The sequence below is a fragment of the Myxine glutinosa genome, chromosome 10, assembly GCF_964187855.1.
Source record: "Myxine glutinosa chromosome 10, kmMyxGlut1.1, whole genome shotgun sequence".
Taxonomy (NCBI): domain Eukaryota; kingdom Metazoa; phylum Chordata; class Myxini; order Myxiniformes; family Myxinidae; genus Myxine; species Myxine glutinosa.
The window spans coordinates 21,052,221-21,066,230 of NC_136270.1; the positions used below are offsets into that span (position 1 = coordinate 21,052,221).

The following is a 14,010-nucleotide window of genomic DNA, read 5'->3' on the forward strand; positions in this document are numbered from 1 at the left end:
GCATACCTGTGTATAATCGACAGTAGTTTCTGCGCATTTTTCAGGTCTGGTCCCTCGAGGCTTTCCTGTCTTCTCTCGGCGGTCGTTTGTTGTCCATTTACTTTCGTTCTCTCACTTTTTTCTCCAGTCTTTCTTTTCACCCCATACTTCCCCCGAACATCTTACCCTTTGTTTAAAGTCTTAATTTCAAAAAAACAAAATTTCCTTCTCTCCCCGTGTTCGTTAATCCTTCGACCATGTGTTTGACCCACCCATCTTTTTGTTTTTCTCTCTCCTTTCTTCATAACTCAATCCTCTCCAGCCGACACCTTTCCAATTCTAGTTTTCACGATGCTCCTTCAACTTTCTCCTTCTTCCTCTGATCCACTTTCACCTAACCTTCAAAAAATATATTAACGAAGAATTTTAAAAGTAGGCCTCTCCTAACAACCTCTCTAACCTCTGTCCACCTCTCCTGTCACCCCATACTAACACATTTGCTTATACACCTCCCTGTTCCTTCGTTCTCTGCTCTCCTGGCTGTCAATCTCCTAATTCTTAGGTTACTGCTTCTGAACCTGTGCTGGAATCCTTAATTCCCCTTAGGAATCCTTCATGCCCTCATTTCGGGAATTTCCCCAGATAGTTTTCACGGTTTAGTTTTAAAATGTTTAAACTTTCCCCTGAAGTGTTGTATTCTGTTGTATATTATAACACCCTTTTCTTCTTCTCCTTGAAAAGGTTATCTTTGATTTGCTCACCAAATCTCTTCATTTCAAATAAAAATTCAATCTCTTGCAGTTCTTCCTTTCTACATTCCCTGAACTCACCGGCATTCCACCCCTACTCCAATGATTTCAAACGGATCTCTGACTCAAAAATCACAAGAAACTCATTTTGCAATAAATGTTCGTTTTCCATTTATCGTCCAACACTTTCTAAAATCCAAACTCACCCCTCCCCTCCTAAACTCCCCCCCTCACCCATCCCTTTCAAATCTCCCCCTTGCCCCTCCCCTCCTGAACTCCCCCCTCACCCCTCCCCTCCAGAACTCCCACCTAACCCTTGCACTTCAAATCTCTCCCCTCACCCCTCCCCTCCTAAATTCCCCCCTCACCCCCTCCCCTTCAAAAGGGGAGTGTGTATTAAACAAGAGGATAAAGTCTGACCCTGAATGCGACATGATGCTGATGTCATGTGCGTAAATTATGTCAACACAACAATTTCAAACAAGGATAGCAACCGTGTGCTACTCAGGTCTTTGAAGACGGAGATGTTTGGTCACACATACAGTCGTGGCCAAAATATTGGCTCCCTTGCACTTTTTACAAATAATTCACAATTTTCTCTTAAGATAAGTTGAAATTGACAAAAGTATTTGGTCTCCACAATTCTTTATTTCACTGTTAATATTGCAGAACCTTTGTTTTTGATTCAGAATTGAATATATCCTTTTAAATCAGAAAATGAAAGAAATGGCATTTATAAAATTATCGACACCCTCGACTTAATATTTGGTAGCACAGCCTTTTTTTTTTTTTTTTTTTTTTTTTTTTTTTTGTGTATACTGAATCGAGGCTCGTGAAAGAGCTAACATTTATTTCACAAACAAATCAACCAGACAAAAAAATATACAAAAAGAGGGAGCGGAAGACAAGATGGGGAAGAGAAGGGGAAGCACACAACCACAACATTTGAGAGCAGGGAGAAGTGTGGGGAGGGAGAGGGCTTGAGGCGCAGGAGGCGTGGGAAGGGGGGGGGGGGGGGGGGGGGGGAGAGGTATAAAACACAAGGGGACCCGAAATTAGCGGGGGTAGAAAAGATCAAGGATTTGGATGGGGGAGGATAAGAGATGGTGGTGAACAGCTGTTTTAAAGACCTGGAGGGTGGAGTGGGATGAAGAGAGTGAGGGAGTTTGTTCCAGAGGCGGGAGAAAAGAGGAGTGAAGGTGAGCAGAAAGTCTTGATTTTGGCAGTTTAACCATAAGAGGTTGCAGGCAGATCTTGTGCGACCTGTAGGAATATTTGGGGGACAGAGCCCAGAGAGAGCTGGGGGGGGGGGGGGCAAGGCCAGAGAGGAGTCGGTAGAAGACGGAAAGACCACCAACCTGCCTGCGGTGAGTGAGTGAAGGCCCTTGGAGTTAGCTTCATCGCGGGAGATTCCAATGATTCTGAACGCTTTGGTTTCAACAGCGTGAAGACGAGCTAGGTGTGAGGCAGGAGCACCAGACCAGAGGGGAGAGCAGTATTCCATAGAGCTGCGGATGAAAGCCTTGTATGTGGTGAGGAGCTCAGGTGTGCCAAGAAAGGACTTCGCACGACGGAGGATGCCCAGTCGGCGACTGGCTTTGGAGGCCAGATTTGAAATGTGGTTTTCCCAGGAAAGATCATGGCAAATAGTGAGACCCAAAAGCTTGAGTGACAGAACTTCTTGGAGAGGATTATTCAGAAAGTGGATGGGAGGGTTTTCCAGTCGGTCTTTTTGGAGAGACAATCGTAAGAGTGTGAGATTTATCAGGATTGAAAGACATGTTTCCATTTGTTTGCCCAGTCTGTGATTTTCTCCAGGTCTGCAGAGAGTGAGGGAGGCTGCAGACTGCCGATCTGAGGGATGAGGAATGGAGCGACAGAGAGTAGAGTCGTCAGCAAAGAGATAGAGAGGATTTTCAAGAGAGTCAGAGAGATCATTGATGAAGACCAGAAAAAGCACAGGGCCCAGAACACTACCTTGGGGAACTCCAGCCTGAACAGGAAGAGGAGATGAGAGAAACCATTCAGGGCCACACGTTGACTACGACCAGAGAGGAAGTCCGCCAGCCATGCGTGGAGATTTCCATGGATACCAAAGGAGGAGAGTTTGGGTGAGCAGAGCAGGGTGCCAGACCGTATCGAAGGCACGTGAAATGTAAAGGGAGACAGCTCTAATTTCCTGTTTGGTGTTGAGAGACCTCCATCCATTGTTGAGAAAGCAGAAGCAGCATGTCCAGAGTAGAGTGACCAGGTCTGAAACCAAATTGATTATCAGAGATCAAGCCATTGGAGAAGAGGAAAGATTTCATATCTGAAGCAATGATGGATTCCATGACTTTGCTGATAATTTGGGAGAAGGGCTGATTGGTCTGTAGTTGCTAGGATCTGTTTTTGCACCTTTTTTGTGCAAAGCGGTGATGTTGGTTGATTTCCAAGCAGATGGGCAGATGACCTTGAGCAAAAGAGAGGGTGAAGAGAACAGAAAGAGGGAGTGAAAGAGTGGAAGAACATGATTTTAGGACCCGTGGGCTGATGCCGTCAGACCAGTTGCTGAATCAGAGTCGAGGGTTGACAGAAACTGTTTCCACCTTGTCAGGAGGAAAGGACCACAGAGTCCAGGAGCAGCTGGGGTATGACTGGGTATGGTGGGTACAGAGAGGGATGGGTTTGGGACACAAGATTTAGAGGCAAACACAGAGTTGAGGCATTCAGCTTTTTCACGTGCGGAGTCAGCCGTTAAGCCATTTGAGGTGAGGGAGGGGATGGAGGGGGAACAAACACCAGAAACAGATTTGACCAGACGCCACCAGGATTTGGAAGAGGGAGACAGATAAGAGAGTTCGGTCTTGAGAACGGTGAGATATTGTTTCCTGGCTCTCCTGAGGAGGACACACACTTGTTTCGGGCTTTGTGAAAGGAAATGAGATTTCTTCCGTTGGATTTGCTTTCCAGGAGACGAAAGCAAGTTGTTTCAGGGCAACAGCCTCACCACAAGATTCCGTGTACCATGGACGGGAGGAAGGGTATGACAACTGAAGACGAGATGGGATAAATCTGTGCATGAGAGAGAGCAATTTACTTTGAAAGAATTCCCAGGATGAGTTGATGTCAGAGGCGGTAGAGATGGGAGACCAGTCCAGATGATTGATGGCTGCTTGAAGACCGTGCCAGTTGGCCTGAGTGAAATGCCAGACTCGTCGACACTGAGGAGGCTCTCTGAGAATGGTCAGAGAGATGTCCACTTTGACAAGCACATGATCAGATGAGCCGATTGGAGCAGAAGAAGAGCAGCAGACATTTTCAGGGAAGTTAGTCATAACCAAATCCAGAAGAGAAGATGCTCCGATCATTGAGATCCGGGTCGGGAAATTGACAGATTGTGTCAGTCCCAGTGAGTCGCAGAAGTCCTTTGCTGTTGAGCCATGGCTGGTCAGAGAGGTACCCACACCCAGCCAACTGGCATGGTGACAATTGAAATCACCACATATGAGGAAGAGAGAGTTGGGATGGGTAGATAGAAGTTGGTCCATATTATCAGACAGTGAGATGTAGATGGAGTCATCACTGTTTGGTGGACGGTACAACACACATATGAACAAAAGGTGGGAGCGAAGGGGAAGCCGTAGCCAAAGGTATTCCTGGGGGTGAGGTGGAGAGAGGGCAGTGGAGGGCAGTGGAGGGCGAGTGAGGAAGAGTTTTTTATAAAGATAGCAACCCCACCTCCAGGACGAGGCTCAGGTCTATCATACCGGAGGAGGGAGTAACCTGGGAGAGATACCAAGGCATCAGAGACATCATGAAGGAGGAAAGTTTCTGTTAAGCAGATCACATCTGGTTTGTCAGAAGCAACCTGTATGGAGAGATCAGTCAAGTTTGAGCGAAGGCCCCGGATGTTTGAGGTCCATACCGTTAATAAATAGGAAGGGGGAGCATCGGGTACAGAACAGGGGGGGGGGGAGGGGTAGGGTAGGATGTGGAAGAGGAGGAAGAGGTAGGGAGAGCTGTTGTAGGTGTGTCAGAGATTTCAGAGATTTCAGAATAGCTTGGAGAAAGGGAAGAATGGGGTGGACAAAAGGTTTGATGGAGATTGGGTGAGGCACAGTGAGGTGTTATTTGAGGAGGGGGAAGAGCGAGGCAGAAGGTTGGGGGAGATGAAGGTGAAAGTTGGAAGGGGGAAGAAGCAGGGAGGATGCTTTGAGGAGGAGGGGTGAGAGGGGAGTCTAGGAGGGGAGGAGCGAGGGAGAGTCTCGGAGGGGAGGGGTGTGGGGGGAGTTTAGGAGGGAGGGGAGGGAAGGGGCAGGGGGGGAGATTTGAAAGGGATGGGTGATGGGGAAGTTTTGGAGGGAAGGGGGGATGGGGAAGATTTGGAGGGGAGGGGTGAGATTGGATTTTGAAAAGTGTACGATTCATGGGAAACGAACATTTTTTGCAAAATTAGTTTGAGACCTTCGAGTCAAAAATACGTTTGAGGACACTGAAGGAGGGGTGGAGTTCTGGATAGTTTACTGAATGTAGAAAGGAGGAACTGTAAGAGATGGTATTATATATATTTTTTGGAATGAATAGATTTGGTGAGCAAGACGAAAGCATCCTTTTGTAGGAGAAGAAGAAAAAGGTGTTATAATATATGAGAGAAAATAGTTGTTCAGGGGAGAGATTATACATTTCTAACCACGTGAACGCGTGATCGCGAACAACCTGAACGAAGAACGAACGAACAAATAAGAACAACAAATAAACGAATAAGACCTGAGAAGGAAATATTTTTTGGGGTTTTTTTTTTTTTGAGTAGAGATATTAAACAAGGAGGTATGGGGTGAATGACTGGGACGAAACAGAGAACGAAAATAAATGCAGCGCATTCGACGAACCGCTGAGAGAAAAACAAAACCACAAGGTCCGAGACGGTATGGTAGCCTAAGCCTACTAGTACTAGTACTAGGCCTCAGAATACTCGATACGTATTAACCGACGATTGTGTATACATGTACGAAAAATTAGCACCGAAAATTTTCCAAAAGATACGCTAAATCAAGACTCTCTGCTCACCTTCACTCCTTCATGCCTCTTTTCTCCCGCCTCTGGAACAAACTCCCTCACTCTCTTCAATCCCACTCCACCCTCCAAGTCTTTAAAACAGCTGTTCACCACCATCTCTTGTCTTCCCCCATCCAAAACCTTGATCTTTTCTACCCCCGCTAATTTAACCCCAATTCCACTTTTTGAAATACCAACTTTTGTCCTGGAAGTCCTTGGTGTCCTTGTGCTTTATACTTCTCCCTCCCCCCCCCCCCCTTCCCACGCCTCCTCCCCCCGGGCCCTCTCCCTTCCACACATCTCCCTGCTCTCGGATGTTGTGTGTGTGTGTGCTTCCCCTTTTCTCCGCATCTTGTCTTCCGCTCCCTCTTTTTGTGTATTTTGTTTGTCTGGTCGATTTGTTTGTGCAGTTAATGTTAGCTCTTTCACGAGCCTCGATTCAGTCTACAAAAACAAAAAAAAAAAAAAAAAAAAATAATAGGTACATACACCGAAAGATAGATACAGTCTCGACAAAAACACAATTGTGAAAGATCACTTAGCTTCGAAAGCGTGAGCGCATGGAACAGCTTCGAAAAGACTTGACCTCGCCGTGATCTCGCGAGACAAATAAATAACTGCAGTCAAGTCAATAACTGCAAAGTCCAATAACTTTGGACAAATAACTGCAGTCAAGCACTTCCTACAGACATGAATGAGCTTCCTACACCTCTCTACTGGTAGCTTGGCCCACGCTTCTTGTGCAAACTGATCCAGTTCTCCTAGATTTGAAGGGTGCCTTCTCCCAACTGCTGTTTTCAGATCTCCCCACAGGTGTTCCATGGGATTTAGATCTGGACTCATTGCTGGCCACTATAGAACAGTCCAGCGTTTTGTCTTGAACCATTCATTAGTGCTTTTTGAAGTGTGTTTGGGGTCATTGTCTTGCTGCAAGACCCATGACCTTCGACGGAGACCCAGCTTTCTGACACTGGGTTGAACATTGCGCTCCAAAATGCCTTGGTAATATCCTGAATTCATGATGCCATGCACGCATTCAAGGCACCCAATGCCAGAGGCAGCACAGCAACCTTAAAACATCACTGAACCTCCTCCATGTTTGACTGTAGGGAAGGTGTTCTTTTCTTTGAAGGCTTCATTTTGTTTTCTGCAAACATAGAGATGATGTGCTTCACCAAAAAGGTCTAATTTGGTCTCATCTGTCCACAGGACATTCTCCCAGAAGGATTTTGGCTTGATCAGGTGTGTTTTGGCAGACTCCAGTTGGGCTTTCTTATGTCCCTCTCTCAGCCTGGGTCTCGTACCATAGAACCCCCTTTCATTGAGTTGGTGACTGATGGTGTGAGTTGAAACTGTCGTATCTTGTATCTGAAGCTCAGCTTAAATCTGTTTGGTAGTTGATTGAGGTGCTTTCTCCACCATAATTTGAACATTCCTTCGCTGCAATCGTAGATCAAGTTTTCTCTTGCAGCCAAATCCAGGGAGGTTGGCTACAGTGCCATGGGCCTTAAACTTCCTGATAACATTGCATTCGTTGGACACAGGAACATCAAGGTCTCTGGAGATGGACTTGTAGCCTTGAGATTGCCCATGCTTGGCTACAATCTTGTGTCTGACCTCAGGCAATTCTCTGGTTTTCTTTCTTTTCTCCATGCTCATTGCGGTACACACAGTGACACAAAACAGCAGATTGACTCCTTTTCTCTATTCAAACTGGTTGAATGAGTGATTTTGATATTGCAGGCACCTGCAACTCACCAAACGTGAGTTCAATTCTGAAGTAAAGGAAAATCACCTGCATGAAATTTCGTTATTTCTAACAACTTCTAAAAGGTGCCAATAAATAAAATTGTCCAGGCCATTTTAGGATTTTTTTTTTTTTTTTTTTTTTTTTGTATACTGAATCGAGGCTCGTGAAAGAGCTAACATTTATTTCACAAACAAATCAACCAGACAAACAAAATATACAAAAAGAGGGAGCGGAAGACAAGATGGGGAGAGAAGGGGAAGCACACAACCACAACATTTGAGAGCAGGGAGAAGTGTGGGAGGGAGAGGGCTTGGGGGGAGGAGGTGTGGGAAGGGGGGGGGGGGGGGGGAGAGGTATAAAACACAAGGGGACCGAAATTAGCGGGGGTTGAAAAGATCAAGGTTTTGGATGGGGGAGGATAAGAGATGGTGGTGAACAGCTGTTTTAAAGACCTGGAGGGTGGAATGGGATTGAAGAGAGTGAGGGAGTTTGTTCCAGACGCGGGAGAAAAGAGGAATGAAGGAGTGAAGGTGAGCAGAAAGTCTTGATTTTGGCAGTTTAACCATAAGAGGGTTGCATGCAGATCTTGTGCGACCTGTAGGAATATTTGGGGGACAGAGCCCAGAGAGAGTTGGGGGGGCAAGGCCAGAGAGGAGTCGGTAGAAGACGGAAAGACCACCAACCTGCCTGCGGTGAGTGAGTGAAAGGCCCTTGGAGTTAGCTTCATCGCGGGAGATTCCAATGATTCTGAACGCTTTGGTTTCAACAGCGTGAAGACGAGCTAGGTGTGAGGCAGGAGCACCAGACCAGAGGGGAGAGCAGTATTCCATAGAGCTGCGGATGAAAGCCTTGTATGTGGTGAGGAGCTCAGGTGTGCCAAGGAAGGACTTCGCACGACGGAGGATGCCCAGTCGGCGACTGGCTTTGGAGGCCAGATTTGAAATGTGGTTTTCCCAGGAAAGATCATGGCAAATAGTGAGACCCAAAAGCTTGAGTGACAGAACTTCTTGGAGAGGATTATTCAGAAAGTGGATGGGAGGGTTGTCCAGTCGGTCTTTTCGGAGAGACATCGTAAGAGTGTGAGATTTATCAGGATTGAAAGACATGTTCCATTTGTTAGTCCAGTCTGTGATTTTGTCCAGGTCTGCAGAGAGTGAGGAGGCTGCAGACTGCGATCTGAGGGATGAGGAATGGAGCGACAGAGAGTAGAGTCATCAGCAAAGAGATAGAGAGGATTTTCAAGAGAGTCAGAGAGATCATTGATGAAGACCAGAAAAAGCACAGGGCCCAGAACACTACCTTGGGGAACTCCAGCCTGAACAGGAAGAGGAGATGAGAGAAACCCATTCAGGGCCACACGTTGACTACGACCAGAGAGGAAGTCCGCCAGCCATGCGTGGAGATTTCCATGGATACCAAAGGAGGAGAGTTTGGTGAGCAGAGCAGGGTGCCAGACCGTATCGAAGGCACGTGAAATGTCAAGGGAGACAGCTCTAATTTCCTGTTTGGTGTTGAGAACCTCCATCCATTGTTGAGAAAGCAGAAGCAGCATGTCCAGAGTAGAGTGACCAGGTCTGAAACCAAATTGATGATCAGAGATCAAGCCATTGGAGAAGAGGAAAGATTTCATATCTGAAGCAATGATGGATTCCATGACTTTGCTGATAATTGGGAGAAGGCTGATTGGTCTGTAGTTGCTAGGATCTGTTTTTGCACCTTTTTTGTGCAAAGCGGTGATGTTGGCTGATTTCCAAGCAGATGGCAGATGACCTTGAGCAAAAGAGAGGGTGAAGAGAACAGAAAGAGGGAGTGAAAGAGCGGAAGAACATGATTTTACGACCCGTGGGCTGATGCCGTCAGGACCAGTTGCAGAATCAGAGTCGAGGGTTGACAGAAACTTTTCCACCTTGTCAGGAGGAAAGGACACAGAGTCCAGGAGCAGCTGGGTACGACCGGGTACGGTGCGTACAGAGAGGGATGGGTTTGGGACAAGATTTAGAGGCAAACACAGAGTTGAGGCATTCAGCTTTTTCACGTGCGGAGTCAGCCGTTAAGCCGTTTGAGGTGAGGGAGGGGATGGAGGGGGAACAAACACCAGAAACAGATTTGACCAGATGCCACCAGGATTTGGAAGAGGGAGACAGATAAGAGAGTTCGGTCTTGAGAACGGTGAGATATTGTTTCCTGGCTCTCCTGAGGGTGGACACACACTTGTTTCGGGCTTTGTGAAAGGAAATGAGATTTCCTTCCGTTGGATTTGCTTTCCAGGAGACGAAAGCAAGTTGTTTCAGGACAACAGCCTCACCACAAGATTCCGTGTACCATGGATGGGAGGAAGGGTATGACAACTGAAGACGAGATGGGATAAATCTGTGCATGAGAGAGAGCAATTTACTTTGAAAGAATTCCCAGGATGAGTTGATGTCAGAGGCGGTAGAGATGGGAGACCAGTCCAGATGATTGATGGCTGCTTGAAGACCGTGCCAGTTAGCCTGAGTGAAATGCCAGACTCGTCGACGCTGAGGAGGCTCTCTGAGAATGGTCAGAGAGATGTCCACTTTGACAAGCACATGATCAGATGAGCCGATTGGAGCAGAAGAAGAGCAGCAGACATTTTCAGGGAAGTTAGTCATAACCAAGTCCAGAAGAGAAGATGCTCCGTTGACTGAGATCCGGGTCGGGAAATTGACAGATTGTGTCAGTCCCAGTGAGTCGCAGAAGTCCTTTGCTGAAGAGCCATGGCTGGTGAGAGAGGTGCCCACACCCAGCCAACTGGCATGGTGACAATTGAAATCACCACATATGAGGAAGAGAGAGTTGGGATGGGTAGATAGAAGTTGGTCCATATTATCAGACAGCGAGATGTAGATGGAGTCATCACTGTTTGGTGGACGGTACAACACACATATGAACAAAAGGTGGGAGCAAAGGGGAAGCCGTAGCCAAAGGTATTCCTGGGGGTGAGGTGGAGAGAGGGCAGTGGAGGGCGAGTGAGGAAGTGTTTTTTACAAAGATAGCAACCCCACCTCCAGGACGAGGCTCAGGTCTATCATACCGGAGGAGGGAGTAACCTAGGAGAGATACCAAGGCATCAGAGACATCATGAAGGAGGAAAGTTTCTGTTAAGCAGATCACATCTGGTTTGTCAGAAGCAACCTGTATGGAGAGCTAAGATTATTCTGTGTGGAATAAGCTACGATTTAGCAATTGTTTTCAGCTTTTTTTTTGTTTTGTTCCACTCCAAACCAAAGAAATACATATGTGGATACCAAAATATTTTTTAATTTCAACAAATTTCTGGATGAAATGGTTCATTATTTGAAAAAAGGTGCAGGGTGTCAATATTTTTGGCCATGACTGTACATGGAATTAGAGTGGCCGATCGAGCTTATGCCCTTGTTATGGGCTCATCAGGATAATGTACTGGCAAATCATTTATTTGTGACCATGCTTCACAGCACAGAGGTGGGTGTGGTTGTCTCTTATGTATACTGTCAGTGTAAATGTGGTGATCAAGCTGGATACGTTTTACGTTCAGCCGGATACGTGAACAAATTGGATAAGATAATAACTCGCAAAAAATTCTAAACTGAGTCAAGAAAATAACATGTCTAACTTTTCTGTGATTAACATAAGTATTGTATCCTTGGCAGATCATGGATGAAATGAAGAGCTTCTTGGAATGGCTCAAGTCCCAAGGCCTGAGAGCAGAAACAGCCCAAGCAGTGATCGATAAGCTTGGAATCGATCATCAGAAGGTTATTCGAGCTTGTACTGAGTCGGATCCATTGCGGACCGAGCTCCTCTCTCTTGCCAAAGAGAAATTACACTTTGCAATGTATGCTGACTTCTGTAAATTTATGAATTCTTTTTCGAAGCCACAAGATGTCCAGATTGCAGGTTCTTCTCTGTTGGGAAGTATTTTCGTCACCGTAGAGAATGTTATTTGGGAACTTTCCCGTTTCTGTGAAAAGATTTTTGGATCCCAAAATGTGCACCAGGACAACGTTTCTGGTTTCTGTGGAATCGGGCTGAGTGATTTCCACAGTCTCCAATTTCCGGGTGATGGATTAACACCCAAATCTGGTACGTGACGTATTTTTAAAAATACAACATAGCACGTCAAGAAGGAACCTTTATGTTCTGTGATTATTTTTTTATTTTTACCTCTGCCAACAAAGGTGGTTGGACGTTATGTTTTCACCCCTGTCTGTTTGTCTGTCAGCAGGATATCTCAAAACATTGTGGACGGATTCTGATGAAACTTGGTAGACAGGTTGCGTGTGTGTCGGGGACGTGTTGGTTAGATTTTGGTGAAGATCCGGATGCGGATCCTATAATTGGCCCTTCCGCTGCATAGCAGGAGGGGTGTGTGTGTGTGTGTGTGTGTGTGTGTGTGTGTGTGTGTGTGTGTGTGTGTGTGTGTGTGTGTGTGTGTGTGTGTGTGTGTGTGTGTGTGTGTGTGTCTCGTTAGTTTTTGTCGTGTAGCGGGAGCATTGACTGGTGGTATTTCAGCAGCGGTAAAAACTGCTAATGAAAGGAAGGCTCAAATACAGGCTCAAAAAGAGTTGGAAAGACAGAACAAGGAGTTGTAGAAAAAAAATTAGTGGAAGTGGTGTAATTGTCGATTTTGCTGAAAAACATGAAAGCCTACCTGATAAGTCACTGATAATCCTGATAAATCACCTACCTTATAGATCACTCCTGTTTGTGTGTTTGTCTATCCGCTCACTTATACTTGCCTACAGGTCACAATTTTAAACTGATCTTCACGAAACGTCACCAAATGGTAGAGTTGGTGGTCCGACAGAATCTTATTTTTGAGGCCAAAGATCAACCACTTTCTTTCAAATTTCTAAAATCCTCAATTTTCATTTGATTGATTTGAAACTTGAATAGGATTTACATATCAGCAAACTGGATTCAACCACCAAATATTTTTGACATCAACATAGGCCAAAAGGTCAACAACCTTCTCAAATTTCTAAAATCTTCAATTTTCATCTGATTGACTTGAAACTTAAATCGGATTTTCATATCAGCAGACTGAATTCAACCACCAACACTACATGGCCAAAAGTATGCGGACACCCCTTATAATTAGTGGATTTGGCTGTTTCAGCCACACACATTGCTGACAGGTATATATAATCAAGCACACAGCCATGCAATCTCCATAGACAAACAATGGAAGTAGAATGGGCCGTACTGAAGAGCTCAGTGACTTTCTACATGGCACCATCATAGGATGCCACCTTTCCAACAAGTCAATTTGTCAAATTTCTGCCCTGCTAGAGCTGCCCCGTCAACATAAGTGCTGTTATTGTGAAGTGGAAACGTCTAGGAGCAACAACAGCTCATCCTTGAGGTGGAAGACCACACCAGCTCACAGAACGGGACCGCCGAGTGCTGAAGCGCGTAAAAATGGTCTGTCCTCGGTTGCAACACTCACTACCGAGTTCCAAACGGCCTCTGGAAGCAGCGTCAGCACAACAAGTTTTAGTCAGGAGTTTCATGAAATGGATTTCCATGGCCGAGCAGCCACACACAAGCTTAAGATCACAATGTGCAATGTCAAGCGTCGGCTGGAGTGGTGTAAAGCTCGCCGCCATTGGACTCTGGAGCAGTGGAACAGCGTTCTCTGGAGTGGTGAATCACGCTTCACCATCTGGCAGTCCGACTGACGAATCTGGGTTTGGCGGATGCCAGGAGAACACAACTTGCCCGAATGCATAGTGCCAACTGTAAAGTTTGGTGGAGGAAGAATAATGGTCTGGGGCTGTTTTTCATGGTTCGCACTGAGCCCCATAGTTCCAGTGAAGGGAAATCTTAACGCTACAGCACACAATGACATTCTAGACGATTGTGTGCTTCCAACTTTGTGGTAACAGTTTGGGAAAGGCCCTTTCCTGTTTCAGCATGACAATGCCCCCGTGCACAAAGTGAGGTCCATACAGAAATGCTTTGTCAAGATCGGTGTGGAAGAACTTGACTGGTCTGCACAGAGCCCTGACCTCAACCCCATCAAACTCCTTTTTGATGAATTGGAAAGCCGAACATCAGTGCCCGACCTCACTAATGCTCTTGTGGTTGAATGGAAGCAAATCCCCGCAGGATTGTTCCAACATCGAGTGGAAATCCTTCCCAGAAGAGTGGAGGCTGTTACAGCAGCAAAGGGGGACGACCAACTCCATATTAATGCCAATGATTTTGGAATGAGATATTCGACGAGAACATACGGGTGTGATGTTCGGGTGTCCCCATACTTTTGGCCATGTAGTGTATTTTTGAAGTCAAAAGGATGCACTGCTGACTACCATTATAATTTATTTTATTTTATTATTATTATTTCAGATGAAGTTGAGGCTCGTGTAAGAGCTAACACATAAAACACAAAAACAAACAGACACATAAAGCATATAATAAAGGGAGTGGGAGACAAGAGGGGAGAGAGAGGGAAGCACACAAGCACAACAGTAGAGAACAGGGACATGG

At 45.9% G+C, this 14,010-nt stretch overlaps 1 protein-coding gene across 4 annotated transcripts in view; it reads left to right on the forward strand.

Annotated features, from left to right (window-relative positions):
* The window catches only part of LOC137434370 (uncharacterized), a 30,459-nt gene that overhangs the window by 11,527 nt on the left and 4,922 nt on the right, over positions 1 to 14,010 (forward strand). For 3 of the 4 annotated variants that reach the window (XM_068127291.2, XM_068127289.2, XM_078785416.1), the window contains exon 2: positions 11,169 to 11,601. In XM_068127291.2, the coding sequence (XP_067983392.2) occupies positions 11,172 to 11,601 (430 nt within the window). In that variant the 5' untranslated portion in view covers positions 11,169 to 11,171. The remainder of the gene's footprint in view (positions 1 to 11,168; positions 11,602 to 14,010) is intronic. The other variant, XM_068127293.2, reaches the window with a different exon arrangement.